Raw genomic sequence first — 24,326 nt, 5'->3', positions numbered from 1 at the left:
CTCTTCTTTTAATAATAAATATTTTCGTTCACTTGACCGTAAATTAGTGCACTTAACGTAAACCGAGCACCCGAATCCAATAACTTCAGAAGGCTGTAACTCGAGAATAGTAGTTATTCAGACCCAGGTGCCATGAACTTTTTTAATCTACACATCAAGAAGTATCATTGACCAAACTTTCATCAAATTTGACCGGGACCACTTTTCCATAAGGAGTGTTGCCTGGTCCTTTGAATAGCCTTTCGATTGAGCTATCACACGGCACCTATTCTCATTAAAAAAAAAACATCGATTTCGTCATCACGCCCAGATGGATGACGTCACTAGTATGATATATATGTCAAAAAATCATAATTTAAAAATCGAATAACTTTTGTATTTTACATTTTTTTCTAATTCTGTAAATAAAGCAGTTTACAGGGGGGTCAAAATATAGTGAATAACCCTGTACACTCAACCTACGTACGGATCTATAAAAATACAGTTTTGTAAAAGCCTCAAATATGCGTGTGAATTTTGTGAAATTTTTAAATTGATTGCATCCTATCTAAAAAAATTTTAAAAAAAATTAAAAAATTACGTTTTTGGTAGTACGAGAAAGGGGAAGGGGGTGGAGGGCTAAAATTACGTTGAGCTTTTTTTTAATCACATAGAACGTAAAAAAATGAAAAGAGGATATTTAATTTTGGGAGTGAGGGCATTTGGCATATCTCAACGGGGGGTATCCTCTTACTTTTTTCCTTTTCGATTTTTTTTGTTATCACTAAATATTTCAGCAAACTGGCATACTGTTAATGAGAAGGAAAAATAATTCTTATCTTTTAAAAGCATTCTGTTCAATCCAAAAAGGAAGCGTTTTTAACCTTCAATCATTTTTCTTTAGGTTTTTAATTACCCGAGTCATGTTTTACAATCAATTTTACTGTCTATAAGAAAAAAAACAACAGATAGTGGAGTAAACATATGTTTTAGAATGGCAAGATATCTCGTAACGTGACAGTTCGTAATCCTACAAATGGTAACGGACAAATCGTAACGACACAATTTATTCGTAACTATAACTATTCATAACGGTATAATTCGCAACGAAAAAATTTAATTATTCTGTTTATTTTTGTTAACATGGAAACCAAGATTTATTAGAGTTGCAATAATTGAAATTACGTTTATCAAGTTTACGAAATATAAAAGAAGTAGGATAAATACTTTTAACACATTTCATATTTCGTGGAAAAATATATTTTGAAAATTGTGTCTGATAATATATATAATCTACCTGTCACGGTAGTTTACTACTTAAAGTGTTAATTCAGGACAAAAAATTTAAAAATATTCTTTAGTTGTCATATTTCAAAAATATATGTGTGAAATATATGAAAACAAATGGTCTTAAAAAAGTATCTACTACTATTTTTAGTGTAGGAATGCAATAATTGCATACATTCAGTAATGCTAAATTTGCTAAAAAAACTAAATGGTTTCGTTACAAATTATACCGCTACGAATAATTATAGTTACGAAGTGCCGGTGTTACGAACGAACGGTGTTATGGATTATCCGTTACCGTTAATTATGCAAGATTACGAACTGTAGCGTTAGAGATGTCATGGAGCCATGTTTTAGATAGAAACTTGCTACCAATTTCATCAGGAGTCGTTTACATTTTCAATAAAAAGAAATAAAGTAAAGAAGAAAGACTGATTATTAGAAATTAGTTCTTGCTGAAGCTACAAAAGATTTAAATAGTTAGTTGAGTTAGTTCAGATTCTTGTGAGTTCATAATGTTTAAACGTGGTATTAAAAGTTTCAGCGCACAAATCCATATATGTTATTAAATTGCCAAGATTTGGTGGCAGAACTGGGTTTAAAAACTTATTGGCAGAGATCATTGTTAAAATTAAAATGCAGTCGGTGACATATTTCTAGACAAACGTCTGAAGTTTACGAGGGTGGATTGATATAAAACTAGCCTTTGATAGAAAAAATAATTTTTTGGAATTAAATTGATTCATTTCTTAACATACTCCCCTTTTACCTTGATACATATTGATACATATGAATAGTGCATTTGCTCGAGCTCTTCAAAATAGGCCGAACTTTCAGCGACGACTTCATCGTTTGTTGCGAAACGGCGTCCTCCGAGCCATTTTTTAGGTTTGGAAACAGGAAAAAGTCGCTGGTGGCAAGATCTGGGGAATACGGTGGGTGTTCAATCAATGCATAGCCCAATTCGTGTAATTTTGCTATGGCGACGGCCGATCGGTGAGCCGGTGTGTTGTCTTGGTGAAAAAAAGCACATTTTGCGTGCCAAACCGGAGCGTTTTCGACGCAATTCGGCATCAAATCGATCCAATAATGCTGCGTAGTACTCGCCATTGATTGTTTTTCCTTTTTCAAATTAGTCGATGTGGATGCCATCACTTTGACGATAGAATGTGAACTTTGTGCCTTCTTCGGTGGGCCTTCACCGCGTTTGCGCCACTGTTTCGACTGTTCTTTGGTTTCCGGTGCGTAATAATGCACCCAGGTTTCATCAGCGGTGATAAATTGGCGAAAAAAAATCCGAGTCGGCTTTGATTTGCACAAAATGATTTCCCCTTTTTTTGGAGGAACTTAATCACCGAACGATATTCGATTTTTTCCATTTTTCCGAAAACACAAAATGCTTTTTTGTTTTCTGACACATTCTGAAAAAAAAAATGCTTCTGACTGCTGTAAAAATCAAACTAATAATTTTGTTGGCTTAAAATTTTGACAGACAATGCCAAAACCGAAAGCAATTCGGTATCAAGTAACGCCATCTATCAAAGGCCATCAAATTTTATATCACTCTATCCTCGTATGGTGATGGTGAATATAAGACGGCAAAGCAAAATAAAGTTATACAAGAACGAAAAGACGTCTACAAAAATTGTGATAAAGAAATAGATTCTACAGATAGATTCTACAATAACAGACGTATTTTATATCATATTTATTAAATCCAAATTAAGTGTATGAATGTCTATATATGAAAGAAAAAAAAAGTAATGAAAAATGAGAATAGAAGAAAATGTAGCTTCTTAGGAGAAGTAATAGGTATGAGAATTTTAGGTTAATGTACATCAATGTAGGTGGGGTGTTGGCAAAGAAGTATCTTATTAGTTTCACTACGAGCACAAAATTCAATGTAAGATTATTTTGTCCTGTTAAATTGCTGTTTTATATTATCATTCTCTTTGCCTTTATTATCCCTATGCGGGGTCGGCTTCCCTAATTGCATTTCTCCATACAATTATATCTTGAGTCATCAATATTTATCCCCTTTACCAACATATCCTGCCTAATCGTCTCCCCCCACGTCTTATTTAGTCTTCCTCTCCTACTCCTTCCAGAAATCTGCACTTCAGTAATTCTTCGTATTGGATGATTAGCGTCTCGACGTTGAACATGACCAAACCATCTCAACCTATGCTCTCTCATTTTGGCATCAATTGGTGCCACACCTAGACTTCCCCTAATATACTCATTTTTAATTTTATCCTTTTTTGTCACTCCACTCATCCATCTAAGCATTCTCAATTCCGCCACATGCATTCGTTGTTCCTCTTTCTTTTTCACTGCCCAACATTCAGTTCCGTACATCATAGCCGGTCTTATGGCTGTTTTATAGAATTTTCCCTTCAACTTCATTGGAATTTTCCTGTCACAGCACACCACTCGCTTCCTTCCACTTCATCCATCCAGCCCTCTCTACTGCATGCATCTCCATCTATTTCTCCATTACTCTGTAATACCGATCCCCGGTACTTAAAACTATTGCTTTTTACAATCAGTTCACCATCCAAAGATACCATGTTATTTGTAGTAACTCCATCTTTAAATGAACATTGCAAATACTCTGTCTTTGTCCTACTAAGTTTTAAACCTTTTTCCTCCCGAGCTTGTCTCCACTGTTCCAGTTTTTGTTCTAAGTCTCTTTCACTATTTCCTACTAGCACAACATCATCAGCATACATTAAGCACCATGGAATGTTACCCTGTAGTTTCGCTGTTATCTGGTCCAAAACTAATGAGAATAAATACGGACTAAGCACCGAGCCCTGGTGCAATCCTACTTTCACATGAAATTTATCAGTCTCTCCCGCACCTGTCCTAACACTAGTCGTTACTCCCTCATACACATCCCTCACAATCTTTACATATTCACCAGGGACTCCTTTCTTATTGAGTGTCCACCACAGAATCTCTCGAGGAACTCTATCATATGCTTTCTCAAGATCAATGAATACCATATGAGCGTTTGTTTCTTTAGTCCTGTATTTTTCCATTAACTGCCTTATAATGAAAATTGCATCTGTTGTTGATCTACCCTGCATAAAGCCAAACTGAGTCTCCGTCGATATCTGTCTATCAATTTTATTACTCTTTCCTATATTTTCATGGTGTGGCTAAGCAGTTTTATAGCCCTGTAGTTTGTACATTGTTGTCTATCTCCCTTGTTTTTGTAGACAGGTACTAGTATACTGCTTCTCCATTCGTCTGGCATTTGTCCAACTTCCATAATTCTATTAAATAAACCTGCTAGCCACCTTCCTGTCTCTCCCAATGCTCTCCATATTTCCCCAGGAATATCATCTGGTCCTACCGCTTTTTTTTTTATTTTTTGAAGCGCTTGAGCCACTTCCTCGTTTGTTATTTTGGTGACCATTGCTGCTACTGTCTCCGTTGACTCTACAGGCTGTCTGTCAAATTCTTCGTTTAATAAGCTGTCAAAGTACTTTCTCCATCTCTTTTTGACATCCTTTTCGTAAACTAGTATATTTTCATCTCGGATACATCTAATCTGATTAAAATCTTTTACTTTCTTTGCTCTCTGTTTGGATATTTTATATATCTTCGTTTCGCCTTCCCTGGTATCAAGTTGATCGTATAGGCTTGAATACGCTTCTGCTTTGGCGTTTGTTACTGCTACTTTCGCTTCCTTTTTCGCGCCATATAGTTTTGAAGATCTGTGTCGGATCTGGTTTCTTGCCACTTTTTATATAATGTTCGTTTCTCTTTTATTTTTCCTTGTACTTCGTTTGACCACCATTAAGTCTCTTTATCCTCAAACTTTTTTCCTGACGTTTTCCCAAGTATTTCAATAGCAGTCTCTCTAATAATGTTGACCATTTTTCTCCAAATTGTGTTAGGGCTTCCTTTCATGTTCTAACATATTTTTTCTACTATTCTTTCACTGAATAGACCTTCTTTCTCATCTTTTAGCATCCACCACTTGATTTTTTGTGGTCCTCTCCGATATTTTTGTTTAGTTTCGCTTTTTTACTTCGATGTCCAGAACAAGCAGCTTATGTTGTTGGCTGACTGTCTCACTAACTATTACCTTGGAGTCCTTGCATTCACGTATGTCTTCTTTCCTTATCATTAAGTAGTCTATTTGGGATTGATGTTGTCCACTTTTGTAGGTAATAAGTTGAGTCTCTCTCTTTAAAGAATGTGTTAACAATCGCCATATCAAATGCTGTTGCTAATTCATGCATGTCATCTCCAGCTTCATTTATAGTTCCAAAGCCTAATCCCCCATGTATTGTTTCATATCCTGTCTTGGCTTGGCCCACATGTGCATTGAAATCACCTCCTATTATAACTTTCTCCTCTGCTGGAATATCACTCAGGACGTCTCCTAATTGGTCATAGAAACTCTTCTTTCATTCTGACCCAGACCTGTTTGAGGAGCATACACACACAACATTCAATACCTCTTTATCAATTACAAATTTCACTGACATCATTCTATCACTCGTTCTTACAACTTCCACTACGTTATCTTTCATTTCACTATCAGCAATGATACCAAGTCCATTTCTAGTGTTACTACTCCCTACATACCACAATTTGTATCATTCACCTAGTTCTTTCGCCCTTTGTCCTTTCCACCTAGTTTCTTGAATACAAGCAATTTGAACTCTTCGTTTGAGCGCATCCACTAACTCCAGGCTCTTACTTGTAAGGCTACCAAGATTCCAAGACCCTATCCTGATTTGTCTAACCTCTAATGGTGTTCCCCCTGAGATAGTCCTCACCCGGAGATCCGAACGGAGGCTCATTTTACTTCCGGAATATTTTACCTCAGGAGATGCCATCATTTCAGTATGTTTTTATTGCTGTTTTATATTATGTATGCTGTTATTTGCTATTCTTGTTAATCTCCAATAACTACTACGTTTTCATTTCTCTGTATCCTGCTCATCGCATCTTCGAAATTATTAAATCTTTCAAAAAAATTGCTCATGAAGCGAGGAAGCCTTACAAAATTTATTAATAACAAATTCGCCAAAACAACATACCTGGACCCAGGAACTGAATACGAATTAGAAAAAAACAGGTAAATCCACGTTTCTGAAATTAAGAACATTGTTTATGTAATCAAAGCCGCACCTTATAACACCAAAAGGTAAAAATCTACATACTGTCTACACTGACATATTTTGTGATATTTAACCATTTAAATTAAACAATTTGTATAAACTGGAGGCCTTTGAAATGTTATATTATTTGTTCTAATATTAAAAATACCTTTAGTTTTAAAAGATAAGTAAATATTTTTCCCAATTTTATCAATAGTATCAATTTATTGCTAGTAAATTATACATGCCATCTATAAAATGTCTCTTTTCAATGTAATACCATCACCATATTAGTATTAACAAAAAATATTTTTCTTCCGCCACCAAAAAGTTAAACTAAATATAAAAAGCCAACAAAAAACTACTAAATAACAAAAGGCCGAAAGTTCGAGTTATGTAAGGTAAAACTATGTATTTAGATAAAATGGTAGAATGAACTTGTATTATAATAATATTTACAATATAAATTTCTTTCTTGGTTTTCGGTTTTTTATTACTCCATTTTACTTCACTCAGCAGATTTAGATCTGTACTATTCAAGTTTAGAAGGCCCCAATAATTTTAAATTCATCCATATAGTAAATTTCATGATTTTGGACATCTGGGGTATTGTATTAAGACCTACATTTGAAGTCTATTTGTGACACTACTTACAGAACTCTGACGGTGTCATTAAATTTGTCGTAGGCTACTATGACCGGGTCATACGCATAACCCAAGATATTATGTCTGTCATATCTTTCCAGAATGGTTAATTTAAATCTATTTATATAGATATGTATAAGAATAATCATAGTTGTATTCCATTCAATTATGTGAAGAATTATTCAAGGTACTAGTATACTTTTGATTTTGAAAAAACAAAGATTTTTTTTTTCATTTTTCAACTCCTTACACCTTTAGAAATGACCTCCTCAAATGTTATAAAGAAATTTGAATTATAAGTCAGTCAACATAAGTATTGAGCGTACGTGCTTTTCGGCACTTTGCAGCTGTCAAACGCGCAATGCTATACGTGACTTCCCTCCTTCTAAAATACCGGTTTCTTCCACATACACAACTTAGTATAATATTTTCATGTTTCACTTTTGTTTGCAGTAGTTGTTTGGTCATTTGCAACTATATTTAACACGGTAAAATCCTTACATCTTACAGAAAAGCGAGTAAAACTACAGAAATAAAAAAATGCGCAGTACAAAAGAAGATCTCACGAATAGCATGGAAACCAGCATAGTGCTGAGCAAAGTACGTCATTTACTATCGCATCCGCAAAAAATTATCAAACATTACTGAATTTGGGGTTAAAATACATGAAAGTTATTGTACTCTCGCTTTCAGGCTTGTTTTCCTAGAACTCGACTATGCTGAAATGCGACAAAAATATTAAATTTTCAAAACTAGAATGTGAATGTGGTGACCGACAAATAAATTTATGCAAAGTGGTAGATAAAGCATTAGAGATCAACCGGCGCATGATTTTCGTTATGCGCGAATCGTACAAACAAAACCAGCTCTTAAGCCGATGCCGCACTGCAGGAGGCTAGATGGTGGCTTGGAGGGTGGATTTTAAAGGTGGATGGTGGAGGGTCGCTGCATCCTGGACGCAGTGAAATGAAGTCAGAAGTCAGTATCCAACTGACTGCTGAGGAATCGTTTGTTTCATTTGTTACGTTACATTTGGTTTGTTTTTTAGCATATCGTCATATTAGAGGTAAAACTCACTCACTACACTTTTCAGAAAATGAAGAAAAATCGACTTAAAGGCAAAAATTGCTTTTTAAATTCACCTGACTTGAATATTGGATTTTTTTAATGCAAATGCAAAGAATAAATAAAACAGATATTTTAAGCCATGTTTCGTCACATAGTGGGTCTGCTGGGTCCCAAATTGCCCTTATTTTATACACAGCACTTATTACGCTTTCGTCCATAGCGAGGCTATCCGGATGGATTATCAAACACGACTGATATGGGTAGATAGACGCCTGGCGGACCACCGGGTGGGTAGATGGTAGTGGGAGGCCACTGCGGCTACCGTCGTTGTATTATTCGTGGTATAAGTAGCTGGATGGTCGCCAGGCGAGTATCTACCATCCACCATCCTAGCAAACTTCCTGCACTGCGGCATCGGCCTTAGTCTACGAGGGTGGATTGATATAAAACTAGCCTTTGATAAAAAACACGTTTTTGGGATTAAATCGATTTATTTCTCAACATAGACCCCTTTTAGCTCGATACACTTAATAAGACGATGTTCCAATTTTTTATCCCATCCGAATAGTACTTTTGCTCGAGCTCTTCAAAATAGGCCGAAGTTTCAGCGACGACTTCATCGTTTGTTGCGAAACGGCGCCCTCCGAGCCATTTTCTTAGATTTGGAAACAGGAAAAAGTCGCTGGCGGCAAGATCTGGGGAATACGGTGGGTGTTCAACCAATTCATAGACCAATTCGTGTAATTTTGCCGTGGCGACGGCCGATCGGTGCTCCGGTGCGTTGTCTTGGTGAAAGAGCACTTTTTGCGTGCCAAACCGGGACGTTTTCGAGCAATTCGGCATCAAATCGATTCAATAATGCTGCGTAGTACTCACCATTGATTGTTTTTCCTTTTTCCAAGTAGTCGATGTGGATGATGCCCTTCGCATCCCAGAAAACAGTCGCCATCACTTTGCTGGCAGAATGTGCACTTTTTACCTTCTTCGGCGGGCCTTCGCCGCGTTTGCGCCACTGTTTCGACTGTTATTTGATTTCCGGTGTATAATAATGCAACCAGGTTTCATCAACGGTGATAAATCGTCGAAAAAGATCCTTATGAACTCGCCGTATTATCGCCAAAAGCGTCTCCGAAGTGGTCACACGTTTTCGCATTTGGTCGATTGTCAGCAAACGCGGCACCCATCGCGCGTGTAGCTTTTTCATGTCCAAATGATGGTGAATGATGTTGTGTACGCGTTCGTAAGAAATGTGTAGGGCCTCTACTAACTCGCGAAGCGTGATTCGACGATCTGCCATAATCATGTCATGGACTTTGTTGATCATTTCCGGCGTGGTGACTTCATTTGGCCTCCCGGGACGCTCATTATCAAAAACATACGACCACGAACAAATTCATCTTTACAAAACTTTACTTTTGCTAACAAAGGTGCAGCCTCACCATATACTTCGTCCAGATCGGCTTTGTATTGCACATTCGTTTCCCCTTTTTGTGGAGGAACTTAATTACCGAACGAGACTCAATTTTTTCCATTTTTCCGAAAATACAAAAGTTGTTTGCTTCTGAGGGCTGTAAAAACCAAACTTAATTTTTGGCTTAAAATTTTGACAGACAAAATGTCATGAATGGCAAATGTCAAAACCGAGAGCAATTCGGTATCAAGTAAGGCCATCTATCAAAGGCTAGTTTTATATCAATCTATCCTCGTACAAGTGGAAGAGCTTGTGAAGTCTGTATTAGAAAAGTTGACTAATGAAGAATTAATCTCACGTTGTTTGGAAAGAAATACCCAAAACAACAACGAGTGTTACAACAAAACTCTTTGGGCCATTGTTCCAAAACATACTTTTGCAGGCAAGAAAGTCATCGAACTTGCAAGTTCAAATCTCGTTGGCAATTTTTAATGAAGGTCGAATGACGCTAATAAAAATCAAGTAAACAATGGGTTGCACCTTCGGCATCGCTGCATATAAGTATGCGTAGTCTAGGACAAAGGGCTCAGCACGAGGAAAAACATTCCTTTAATGATGATGGATTATTATTATGTGGTCCAGGAATAGCAGACTAATCAATTATAAGTGATCAAACTAGATATTTTTAATAAAAGTAAAAAAATAATACGAGAAAAAGCTGTTTCTCTCAAAATCACTTTTATCGAACGACCGACAGTGAATCTTCGAGTTGGCTGGACCGATTTGGATGAATCTTGGTGTGTTTTACTTGATAACATACCTTACATGCGAATTCATCTCAATTAGGCCAAAAATGAAAAAAAAAATATTTTGGCGTAAGAAAAATGGGAAAAAACACTTTTGACACCTTTTTCAAAAGTCCATTTTTTGTTCGCATTTTTTAATAAACGGAGATGAATTAGTATATGTGGAACCTTCCTTTTTAAATTCCTGTTTGATTTTTTTGTTCCAGGTTTGCCAATACCGAGATTAACTCTCGGCCATACTAGAAGAATGTTTTTGGTCTTGAATTTGGCGCCCTCTATAAAATGGAAAAATACGGAATATTTTTTGTAGAGTCCAATAATTAAATAAACTTTTGCAAAAAATGCATTTTTAATACTTATTGTATTTGAGGCGATAAGGAGTCGAAAAAAAGTAATTAAAATTATGCTTTATTTGTACACCAAAAGTGTATTAGTACCTCAATAATTGTATATTTTTTAATACAATGCTTACTGCATATCTTATTGCTTCGAGCTTTTATGCTTAAAAAGTTGTAAATTCATCTTCAACGGCTAGAAAACCTTTAATCAAAAGAAACTACACAGTAAAAGAACCGCTATAAATCATCAAAGAAAATAAAAAAGAAAGGAAAAAGACAATATTAATTGTGAAAAACTGTAAAGGAAAACTTAGAATGTGTTTCATCATCTTATTTTTTTATCAAATGTACCAAACAAGTAATGGTTTAATTCTCACAAGAGCTACTAACGAATAACAATCCCGATTTAATAGGATAAAGTTACATTGTACACAGTATTTTATACCTTCAGTAGAATATATCACAAATGTAAAAAATAGATTTTTTATTGTATTAAAGAAAAATCAGGTTTTTAGCTTATTAAAATTTTTTATCTATTAAAAAAACTTTGAATATCTCCTCTTAGAATGCAGTATGGGCAAATATTTATGATTTTTAAGTTTTACACGGAATTAGTTTTGTAGTTTAAATGCTGAACACTGATTGATTAAAACCTCGTCGAAATCAGAAAGAAAATCATAAATCTACAATTATTTGATGCACTTTACTGTAACGATAATTAACTTTTTAGTTTTTTAATTTTCGTCAAATTTATAGATTTTTCTGTATTATAATAAAACTTTCAACTATACCTTAAAACAAAAAATAAATAACTTCACATTAATTGCAAATAAAAATAACAAAGCTAAACATAAACAAACAATGCGAGAAAATTATCTCCTAAAATGAAAGCAATCGACTTACCGCTACTGATTTTTTCCATACCAGGATAACGCACACATTTGGCAGGGTTGATTTCCATCACATTGAAAAGATCGGCGAGAAATACTAAAAGATTTTGTTTCATCGTTCTAAAACAAAAAGAAATTACAATGTTTTACAGAGACATCTGATATTTTAATTTGTTCAGAGAGGACCATAAACGCCCTTACGTACGTTTCACCCTCATTAGGGATCATCGGAGGGGTTATGTTATATGGTTACTTCTGAACGAAATGAAAAATAGCCAGACTCCCAATGCCCAAGAACAACAAATAACTCGATATGGATGATATAAATACACTAAGCATCAAAATTGACGCACCACCTTAAAAATGGGAAATTTTTGATGTCTCGTATTTCCTAAACATGTTCGATTTTAGTGATTTTTTTAATATGTTATAGCCTTATTCTTCAAGAATATCGATGTAATAATATTGTTGCTAAACAGATAAGTGTCATTGTATACCGGGTGTAACAATGATAGTGTGTTTTTTCCTCAAAGTTTGGAACACCCTGTAGAATATTCTAGCGTATACAAAATATTGAAATTAAAACTTAACTGTAGCCTTAGGCTCTTTTAACATTTTGCTTTTTGATTCATTCGCTTATGTTGGATAATAAAAAAGTTAGGTACTTTGACAACTAGCAACGTTCTTCATCAATACAGGGTGTTTCTAAATAAGTGTGACAAACTTTAAGGGGTAATTCTGCATGAAAGAATAATGACCGTTTGCTTTATAAACAAACTTCCGCAAATGCTACGTTTCCGAGATACGGGATGTTGAATTTTTCTTACAAACTGACGATTTATTTATTGCTCTAAAACCGGTTGAGATATGCAAATGAAATTTAGTAGGTTTTAAGAGGTAGTTATTGCGCATTTTTTGACATACAATTAAGAATTTTATATTCACCATTGGTGCGCATACGGGTCATATTACCCGTATGTACGCCAATGGTGAATATAAAATTCTTGATTGTATGCCAAAAAATGCGCAATAACTACCTCTTAAAACATACCAAATTTCAATTGCATATCTCAACCGGTTTTTAGAGCAATAAATAAATCGTCAGTTTGTAAGAAAAAATTCAACATCCCGTATCTCGCAAACGAAGCATTTGCAGACATAGGTTTATGAAGCAAATGGTCATTATTTTTCATACAGAATTACCCCTTAAAGTTTGTCGCACTTATTTAGAAACACCCTGTATTGATGAAGAACGTTGCTAGTTGTTAAAGTAAGTAACTTTTTTATTATCCAACGTAAGAGAATGAATCAAAAAGCAAAATGTTAAAAAAGCCTAAGGCTACACTCGAGTTTTAATTTCAATATTTTATATACGCTAGAATATTCCACAGGATGTTCCAAACTTTGAGGAAAAAACACTATCATTCTTACACCCGGTATACACTGACAGTTATCTGTTTAGCAAAAATATTATTACATCGATATACTTGAAGAATAAGGCTATAACATATTAAAAAAATCACTAAAATCGGACAACAGGTTTAGCAAATACGAGACATCAAAAATGTCCCATTTATAAGGTGGTGCGTTAATTTTGATGCTTAGTGTATATCTGTTTAAAACAATTCGAAGTTGTATTTCTGGAGAAATTAACACTTCTCTTGGAACCAGCATCTGGGTCACGCCTGTATTCGTGGTTTCTATTGCCTGCTGCAAACCAAGTTCGTTGGAATTTTTGCCTTGATGAATAGACAGGCAGTGCAATTTTTAGACTTCCCCGGGTCTTCTTTCTCTCATTTTTAGTTTGGTTTGCAAGTATATAATAGAAACGACTTTCCTCCGATGAATCATATGAAAGAAATTATGATTTTTTTGTGACGGATATTCTTGAGTTGGGGTTGATTTCATGTAATCGAATGAACTATCTTTCAGTAAAGTCGTTCCAGAAACGCAACTCATAAATATGGGCAATATCATTTTAAAGTCTTCTACTTTAACCTTCGGATGACGAAGGGGGTAAATTTGGACCCCAATGCATGTTTTTATTTAATAAATTCAGAAATATTTTCAACATTAAATTCATTATTTTTTTATTTGACTTTCATATCATTCTAGATACTCTCATATTTTGTAATAAAAAAAATTCCCTATATTTTACGAAAATAAAAAAAAATTGCTGAATTTGGGGTCAAAGACGAACTCCCTTGGCCTTTCATATTCCAATTTTATATTAAGTAAATACCGTCTACTATGTGGAATTGATGTAAGAAAAATTTAAATATTGAAAAAAAAAATTTAAAGCACTCATGGGAGTGTCGACAGAAGTGAAAACTTCTTATAGTATATAAATTACGAGGTCAATGCTTTTCCCCATCTAAAAAGAAGTGCTATACCTATATTATATACGCGATGACGGTCGATAATTCAATACTTTTTCTTCATCTAAAAAGGGCACAACGTCCCTAACGAAGTTTTTACTTCAAAAATTTATTTCGTCGAAGCAATGACGGTCGTTAATTTAATACTTTTTTCCTATCGAAAAAGTGCAAAACGTCCCTAAAGAAGTCTTCACTTCAAAAATTTATTTCGCCGAAGCGATGGCGGTTGCTAATTCAACACTTTTTCCCCATCTAAGAAGTGCACAACGTCCCTAAAAAAGTATTCACTTCAAAAATTTATTACGTCGAACCAATAACGGTCGCTAATTTAATACTTTTTCCCCATCTGAAAAGTGCACAACGTCCCTAAAGAAGTTTTCACTTCAATAACATTAGTATTATTATACGTATATTATAATAATATACAGTGCTAGTCAAAAGTCCGTACCCCCCCTCGTATCTTTTGAACGGTTATAGCTATAATAGTGAAATTTGGAGGGAGGAAATAAACGAACGTAAGCTTCTTAACTAGTCATGACAGGTGACGTAACAGTGACAGATGACTTTACAGCGCCACTGCGACACATAATTTTAAATGGGACCGTATGGCAAGCGATACCTCGTTTGAAAGGTATTGAAAATACCTATTCAGTCATACTAATTTTGTTTGAGTTTAAGCTGATTTTGATGAGTAAATGAAATAAATATAAAATTGTAGTTTCGCATTTAATTAAAAAAAAATCAAAATTCCGCCTATGATTACTTGTCAAAAAGGTTGATGTTGACGTAAAAACTACTAGAGAATTGAAAAACGTCATCTTTTTGACAAAAAAACCAATAGGCGGACATTTAAATTTTTATTAATTAAATGCGAAACTACAATATTATATTTATTTAATTTTTTCACCAAAATCAAAATCAACTTAAACCCAAAAAAATAGTATAACTGAATAGGTATTTTCAGTACCTTTTAAATAAGGTATCACTTGCCATAAGGTCCCATTTAAAATTATCGGTCACAGTGGCTCTGTAACGTCATCTGTCACTATTATGCCACCTGTCATGACTAGTTAAGAAGCTTACCTCTGTTTATTTCCTACCTCCAAATTTCACTATTATAGGTATAACCGTTCAAAAGATACGAGGGGGGTACGGACTTTTGACTAGCACTGTATAATAATATATGTACAAAATTTATTTCGCCGAAGAGATGACGGTCGCAAAATAAATCCCTTTTCCCCATCCTAAAATAGGTTTTACATTTATTTTAAATTTAAATACTTCTATACAATTTATATACATATACATACACATAATATACCTATATAATGTACAAAATTTATTTCGCCGAAGCGATGACGGTCGCGATGATGGTAGCGAAATCAATCCATTTTCCCCATCCTAAAATAGGTTTTACATTTATTTTAAATTTAAATATCTCTGCACAATTTATATTTATATACATACACGTAATATATAGCATAAGCGATGACGGTCGCGATGACGGTCGCCAATTCAATGCTTTTTCCCCTATCCAAAAATCGCACAACATCCTTAAAGATGACGGTCGCGAATTCAATGCTTTTTCCATATCCAAAAATCGCACAACGTCCCTAAAGAAGTTTTCACTTCAAAAATTGTTTGTTAAACCTGTGGAGACGTAAATTAGTGTATATTTTAAAATTTCTTTAGTTTTAAGTTCAGAATGATGATTCCTGTTTTTGTTCAGTTGTAATTAAAAATATATATTATATACTAATGTTTATTTATTATTTATTGATACAATAGAAATATTAAAATTAGGAATACATTATTTTATTTCTTAAAACAACTTAATTTTATTGTCAATTGTTATTTTTGACTTGGGGTCATCTTTTACCCCCGTTGATCATCCGTGTAACAAAAAAAGGTTGGTCTTCGGAAGGTTAAAATGTATAATATATGTCTGAATTGCCGATAAAAATGAGTCAGATTAATTAATTATTAGAAGAATTTTTTACTAAGCAACAACATTTTTGTTTAATTCATTAATATTTTTTGTATTTTGACAACGGCATCCGATTTGGACGTCGAAACGTTAATAAACTCATTTTTTTAGTAAAATTGTGGCTTATTTCCCATCAAAACTAGTTCATTACAAAAATGCCACAAGCAAATAGCTTCAGAACAACAATTTACTTATCTCTTTAAGTTCATGTTATTCTTTGCTTCTAATACTTTGCACTCTTCTTGGGACTTATTCTTTTGTTATGTGATTTATTTTGGCCGTGTATCTTCTGGCTTTCTTCTATAGCTTCTATTATTGGGACCGTGCAAGTTCGAAAAAGCGACACCTGGTTTCTACGCTCTGCACTTTTATTCGCACTTTTAATTATATTGGCCAATCATATGGTCCTGGGTACTGGATAATTGTCAAGGCCATGGTCCAAGAAAAATAATAAGAAGAAAAAATAAGATTTAGAATATGTTATTAAAACGTAAACAATTGTATGTAATAAATAAAATTAGTTATTAAAATGCAGTACTGCAATCAAAATAAAATTAATTAAATTTACCTTTATATAATAATTGCAATTGTGGAGCAATATATAATTTTTGTCCTTCAATGACAGTAGCTATGAAATGTACGTCAATTTGACAATTTCAATTGACATGAATTATTTAAGAAAGTTGCAATATTTCTCCGCTATTCGCGCACTATCGTTTCGCGTATCCCTTCCAAGTACTTGCACACCGCGAATAATGCCATTAAGGGTGTTAACATTTAGATCTGTATTCTTATTGCTTTCGAGACTGCTGTTGATGAGTTCTTCAAATACGTTTATATTAATAGGCTCTGTCCACGTAGTTGTATGTCCATAGGCGTAACCGGGGGGTGGTTTTGGGGGTTATAACCCCCCTTTGGATGTACTTTTGAGCTCTATACGCTTAACACCATTATTATTCCATACCCCCCAGAGACCTTCAAGTAGATGTAACTCCCCCTTAGGGTCATCCTGGTAACACCTCTGTGTATGTCCATTTCCTTTTTGATCATGCGGTATCTCTCTTTGCCAAGTTCTATGTCTATTGATGCTTTTACCATACTGTGGTCGTTACCTGTTGACATTCTGCTGATCTAACATCTTTAAAGATTTGCTTCTTGTCAGTGATCATAAAAATGATCCCGTTCCTAGTATTTCCAATCGGACTTTGCCACGTCCATCTTCGATGTTCTTTTTTCTAAACTAAGACAAGTTTCACAGCGTTCGTTCCTGTTTCCCAAAGCAAATTTTCCCAGTGATATTTCTGTCTTATCTGCTTTTTCCCCGTTTTATCGTTGAAGTCACCATATATTATGTATCATTCAGGACTAAAATATTGTCATATTGATATAATGTTGCTTTCATGTTTCTGTGTACAAAGAAGCCAACGCCTCCCGTTGTTTCAGTTTCACTACCGCCCTGGTAGAATAAGTGACCTGATTTCAGTTTTTTCAGGATTTCTCCTCGATATTTTACCTCGCTAACGCCTATCACATCTTATTTAATTTTTGACATTTTTGCTTTCATCTCTGATTCGTTCTTCTGTTGCTAGGGATCTAGTATTAAATGTAGCGACGTTGGGTGTTAGGGTTTTCTAAGTTTGGTATGTTTACTTGTCATAGTCTTGTCCCCTCCAGAATCGGTGGGACAGACTAGCAGTTTAGTGCGAGATTCTGGAAATTTTTTCCTTCTCGCCTGGGGTAGTACATTTTGAGATAATTTCATTCTCGTGAAGGCCATCCTTGTCAAGAGCTGTTGACCGGTTTTGAATGGATTAGATTTTCTTAATTTTAGTTATTACTGTTATTCCGTTGATATTCGGTATCCGGTATCGATACATAGGATGTCTATTAAAAATAACAAACTTGCCAACTTTGGACAAAAAGTCCAAGTTGTGTTGCGACACTGGACGTATGCACACCGACGTTTTAGATAAATAAATAATTAATAAATAATTCACAAACAAAATTGTGTTATTTTTTTCCGTCTGTAGCATAACAAAAAACAATAGTTTATTACTGTAAAGGGACTATCCGGCCACCCCGTGAAAGGCTAGCTCTTCAAAATGTTGAATTTTATATCACAATCAATAATTTTATATAAAATATCATGTTTGTACCATTTTATCGATTGATTTGATTTTGATGAGTTGTACTGATGAAGTTATGTAAACAATACAGAGATGACTAATTTAATCATTAAAAGTACATTAAACGTTAAAATTACTACTTACTCTCGCATATACGTTATATCTTCCGGCATTAAATGGAAGATGGATGAAGGCAAACATCTACTGCAGAAATCTTGTAGTAACTGAAGATTGTATATACTGTCCTGAACGGATGGAACGCGAGATATCCTAATATCAGTCCATGATAACTCGTCAGGACAATAATATGAAATAAGCGCTGCTAACGCCACACCGTCGCACAAGTCTTTCAAATCTCTCAATGGCGAAAACTCTGGTACTTTCAAGCGGTCACCCTATTAAAAAATATAAATAAATATCAATTATATACATAAATTAAACTTTTTGAATAAAAATGAGTAATATTTAACAAGGTCAAACTGCTTTTTACATAATAGTGTTGACACATTTACTAAATAAACTAAAAAAAAATAATTCAAATTGATAAACAACTGTTAAAATAAAAAATAGAGTTATAACTGTTAAATATACAGGGTGTCCCGAAAAGATTGGTCATAAATTATACCACACATTCTGGGGTCAAAAATAGTTTGATTGAACCTAACTTACCTTAGTACAAATGTTCTCATAAAAAAAGTTACAGCCCTTTGAAGTTACAAAATGAAAATCGATTTTTTTCAATATATCGAAAACTATTTGAGATTTTTTATTGAAAATGGACATGTATTATTCATATGGCAGGAACATCTTAAAACAAAATTATAGTGGAGTTTGTCCACCCCATAAAAATTTTATGGGGGTTTTGTTCCCTTAAACGCCACCAAACTTTTGTGTACGTTCCAATTAATTCATTATTGTGGTACCATTAGTTAAACACAGTGTTTTTAAAACTTTTTTGCCTCTTAGTCTTTTTTTGACAAGTCACCTTTTATCGAGATGTGGCTTCTTTTTCAAAATATACCTAAAAATGTAAATTATAAATAAATTTTCAGATTATTAACAGGTCTCTATAATCGTACTTAACCATACACAAATATGTGGTGGATTCGACAAATATTCAAAATATGTCGATAAACACTGGCTTATCGAAAAAGTACTAAGAGGCAAAAAAGTTTTATAAATATTGTGTTTAACTAATGGTGCCACAAAAATAATTTAATTGGAACGTACACAAAAGTTTGGAGGGTTTAAAGGAACAAAACCCCCATAAAATTTTTATGGGGTGCACAAATTTCACTTCAATTTTTTTTTAAGATGTTGCTGCCATAAGAATGCCACATGTCCATTTTCAATAAAAAATCTCTTTCGATATATGAAAAAAATCGATTTTCATTTTGTAACTTCAATGGACTGTAACTTTTTTTGTGTGCACTATTGTATATAGGTAAGTGAGGTTCAATCAACCTATTTTTGACCCCAGAATCTGTGGTATAATTTATGAGCAATCTGTTCGTGACACCCTGTATATTGAAAAAAAAAAATACTGAAAAAACAGATGGTAGGGGAGCCCAAGCGGGGATTTTTGCAGTAACTCGAGCGCGTGATTATCATATGGGGAGAAACCTGGTACCCTGTAGATGTACCTCTACCATATATTGGCTCTAAACACAGGGGAGTTCGTTAAGGGGGGGGTGGCGAAAATCTATCCTTAGAAAACTCGAAATCGTCAGATTAAGATAATGTAAGTATTGTCCTTTTCATGAGCATTTTTCAGTGCGTAACAAATGATAGGAAAAAGGGTAAGTCCGTGATAATACACATTTATGACATTTATTCTAACATGACATTTTAGTTAAATCTGAGAGTTGTCACATTTTATTTTCAATTTGGAATAAAAACAAATCAAATGTGTTTCTTGCATTTATAAAATGGTATTTTCTTTGATTTGTATAGTCTTATAAATTATACAGATTATATTTGTAATATTATTATCTAATTAAAAAAAAATATTTTTTTATTATGGCGCCATCTATCGACAACTAGAATAACTAGAATAAATGTTGTAAATGTCTAATCACGGACGTGCCTTTTTTTCTGTTAAATACAATTTAATGCGTTAGAAAGAAATCGAAAAACTGTGACGCACTGAAAGATGATCATGAGAAAAAGAATACATGCAAAACTGTATATTTACAAAATCTGACGATTTGGGCGGGGCGTAAGGAAATGGGCGAGTCACAAAGTTTCACAAGAAAAAAGCGAATATTTCGCGAAATGAACGAAAGATCTAAAAACTAAAAAATACGTGCTCAATATTTGTCAAAAATCTATCGAATGATACCAAACACGACTCCCCACGGAGAGGGGTGGGGGGTAAATTTAAAATTTTAAATACGAATCCCGCGATATTTCGCGAAATGAACATCAGATCGAAAAACTGAAAAATACACTTATTCAATATGTTTGAAAAATCTATCGAATGGCACCAAACACGACCCCCACGGATGTGGGTTGGGGGTTACTTTAAAATTTTAAATAGGTGTCCCATTTTTTATTGCTGATTCGGATTCCTTACGTAAAAATAAGTAACTTTTATTTGGAAAAATTTTTCAAATATATGGAGCTATAATCGGAAAAAACGATTGTTGGAAATAGAAAATTAAATTAAAAATGGAAAGTCCCAACTAAAATGTAAAACTTTACTTAACTTTTTTTGGTTTTAAAACCTACTCTTCACAACCCAATAGGTCCCCAAAGCGCTCGAGTGACTGCACATTTAGCATAATTTCCTCCCCTACTAAGAGACAAGACTCTTGCTAACTATTGAAGGTTTAAACCTTTAAACAATAAAGTAACTAAATTCTTATTTGATATTTCAAGAAAGTTGTTTAATCAAAAATAAAATTTAATATCTAGAAAAACAATTTTTTAATCTAGAAGTGTCAACAGAAGGTATTTCAGTACCAGTTATTTGTCAAACATTACATTATCAAAATCAAAGTAGAGTTTGTATCACAAATCGTTTAAAGTTCTGTACCACAAAATACAGGCACATTAACCTGCAGTTCCGATTAAAAAAAATTTAACAAAACAACAAGATGATACAATTCTTAGAAAGTATCTCAATTATTTCATCAACTAAATATTCTGTTTGATTTTCTATCCGTATCTTTCATCCGTATTCAAAATGCAATAAGTAACACCCACAAGTTGGTACTATTTGTCATTTGGAAACTTTTGACTTCCGTTCTGTCATGTCAGTCTTCGCTTAAATGGAAGGAAATGTTTTTATAATGTCGTTTGTCTATTTAACTTAATGTTTCTGTTCATAAATTCATTTATATCGTTCAAAACTTCTTAGGGTAAGTTAATAATTTCTTTATATTTAATCAATATTTCGATAATTTTTGATAATTTCTTATATTCGTTTTTATACATAACCTAATCTTCAACCTACGTTTTTAACTTTGTTAAACCTATACGCAGCTAGAATATTTAATTTAAGTTAACTAATTCTTCTAATAATAATTATTATTATATTCATTTGACCCTTGCCAATTCGCTATTTTTATTTAATATTTAATAAACTTGGAAAACATGGCAAGGGAATCTTTTAAAACAACATAATACAAGGTGTTTCATTAATAATTGTCCATATAGTAACTGGAGAAACCTTAGCACAAAATACGAAGATTTAACATAAAACACTTAAATAAAATGTGGTTACTTACTGAGTTACAGGGTGTTTTATCTAAAAATTTAAAAATTATTTTTGCTCAGCATTTTAAAACTATTCGACGTATCCTTTTCATAATTGGTAGAAAGTGCAACTACTAGACACCGTACTAAATTATGATAAAAAAACGTTTCTAGCTACTACCAGAGGCGTACGACAGGGGATGGTGAATGGTTGACCCTTCTCAAATTCTACGCCACTGGAGGAATTACTACTTTAGTGCCATTTTTAGATTTTCCAATACTTTTTACGTAAATAATGTACTCTCCATTGGTAACGATAAAGTCATTAGTTTTCGAGATATTTGAAGTTAAATATGAAACGGCACAGTTATTTTGATTAATTTATGATAATGATTCATATATGATTAAGATTTAAACTATATTTATACCCAGTACTTTAAAACTATTTGGCGTATCCTTATCATACTTGGCAGAAAGTGTAGGTACTGCACACCCTACCAAATTAAGATACACAAACGCTTCTAGCTACTACCAGAGGCGTACGACATGGGATAGTGGCGGGTTCACCCTTCCCAAATTCTACGCCACTGACGAAATTGCTACTTTAGTGTAATTTTTGGATTTTGTAATAATTTCTATGCAAATAATATACTCTTCATTCATAACGATAAAATGATTAGTTTTCGAGATATTTGACATTAAAAATGAAGCGACACAATACATTAATCAAAATAACCGTGTCGTTTCATTTTTAACTTCAAAGATCTCGAAAACTAATGACTTTATCGTTACGAATGAAGAGTATATTATTTTCATAGAAAGTGTTGGAGAATCCAAAAATTGAACTAAAATAGCAATTTTGCCAGTGGTGTAGAATTTGGAAAGGGTCAACCATTCACTTTCCCCCGTCGTACGCCTCTGGTAATAGCCAAAAATGTTTGTTTAACATAATTTAGTAGCTTGTAAAGTACCTATACTACCTGCCAAGTATGAAAAGGATACGTCGAATAGTTTTAAAATGCTGAGCAAAAATTATTTTTATATTTTTAGATAAAACACCCTGTAACTCAGTAAGGAACCACATTTTATTTAAGTGTTTTAGGTTAAATTTTCGTATTTTGTGCTAAGGTTTCTCCAGTTACTATATGGGCAATTATTAATGAAACACCCTGTATAATGTCGTTAATCCAGGGTTTCCAATTCTAGTTTTCTGGCCATTTTTTGTTGTCCACTTTTGGAAGGACATGGACAAGGACTAACACATCGTCAACGATGAATAAAACCTGCAGCTACTTTTAAGAACTACTTTAAGACAGTTACATGGAAAACATCTAGAGCTTTACCTATATCCAAGACGACAGCTACACCATTCATATCCAACAAGCCATCTAACAGTGCATTAAATGCCATAAGTATCAGAATTTCTTGTAAAGCTATAGGCAGGATTTGCTTGTTGATGTTAATATCACATTTCATTTCATGTTTTAATGTAAAATAAATATGATTGGTTAATTTCATATTGTATTTGTCCCTTCCAAGACTCATTGTTCACTTTTTCAATTAAGATAAGACGAACTTAAAATAAGAACAGACAGTAATTGTGGAACACCTATTTTAAGTAACCAGAAAGAAGATTTTGAAAAAACCGAAAACAAAGAAGAAACTGACAAAAAAGTAAAAAAATACACTTAAATATTAAAAAAATAATGAGAAAGTCGAAAGAAATACGAAAGACATTAAAAGCAGGAAAGAAGATTCAAAAGGACGAAAGAAAGATTCTAAAAATCATTATAAGTAGCTACACTACTAACTACAAGATCGTTGGTATGTACATAATATGATAAAGTGTGTCAGATTAATTTCGGGGAATTTTACAATATAATAGGTCGAAGAAATATCAGAATACCCTTGCTATTTCAAAGGATACCATTGTTATTACAACGTACCCTTGTGTGTATTTAAAAGCAGATCATGGTTATTTAATTAACAAAAATTATACCAATAGTTTTAAATCAAAATATTTTTAAACAAGATATACTGAACTTTAACACTGTTATAAAGAAAATAAATCATGTTAGCTACACTGGTAGCAATAATGTTAAACCACGACATAAAAATAACCAAATTCAACACGCCATTCAAACAATTCGATTTAATTCTATGCATTACAAGCCCTAACAACTATATGTTGGAACCATCAGTTATTTTTCGAATAAAACGCCAATTTACGGATATTCTTTTATTTTTTTTTAATTGTAAATATGAAATTAAATACATTTTTTATTATGGAATTATTTTTAATATTAATTATTTATTAATTTATATTATGTTATCCTGATTACTATTTAATTAATTATTGTTTGATAATCGAAAACTACTGACAACTAGATATTCGAACGTTTTTTGCTTTTCCTCACGTTTCTTAAGTTTTATCAGCCTGCCGCAAAGAAGGCTTTGAAATCAAACATATTATGAATTACGACTAGGTAGTGCATTGTCAACAATCATGGGCACGCGTCATATGAGTATGAATAATTAACAATAACAACTGTCAGTTTTATTACGGGTAAGATACAATAATGGCACGTG

At 33.5% G+C, this 24,326-nt stretch overlaps 1 protein-coding gene across 3 annotated transcripts in view; it reads right to left on the bottom strand.

The window, feature by feature from the left end:
• The window catches only part of LOC114332661 (patronin), a gene marked incomplete at its 3' end in the record, with an annotated part of 223,071 nt that overhangs the window by 83,218 nt on the left and 115,527 nt on the right, over positions 1-24,326 (bottom strand). For all 3 annotated transcript variants that reach the window (XM_050649770.1, XM_050649771.1, XM_050649772.1), the window contains 2 exon segments: positions 11,561-11,667; positions 18,183-18,433. In XM_050649770.1, coding sequence (XP_050505727.1) covers positions 11,561-11,667; positions 18,183-18,433 — 358 coding nt within the window.

Source organism: Diabrotica virgifera, chromosome 4 (genome assembly GCF_917563875.1).
Source record: "Diabrotica virgifera virgifera chromosome 4, PGI_DIABVI_V3a".
Lineage (NCBI taxonomy): Eukaryota > Metazoa > Arthropoda > Insecta > Coleoptera > Chrysomelidae > Diabrotica > Diabrotica virgifera.
This window is presented reverse-complemented; position numbering and strand designations above follow the sequence as displayed.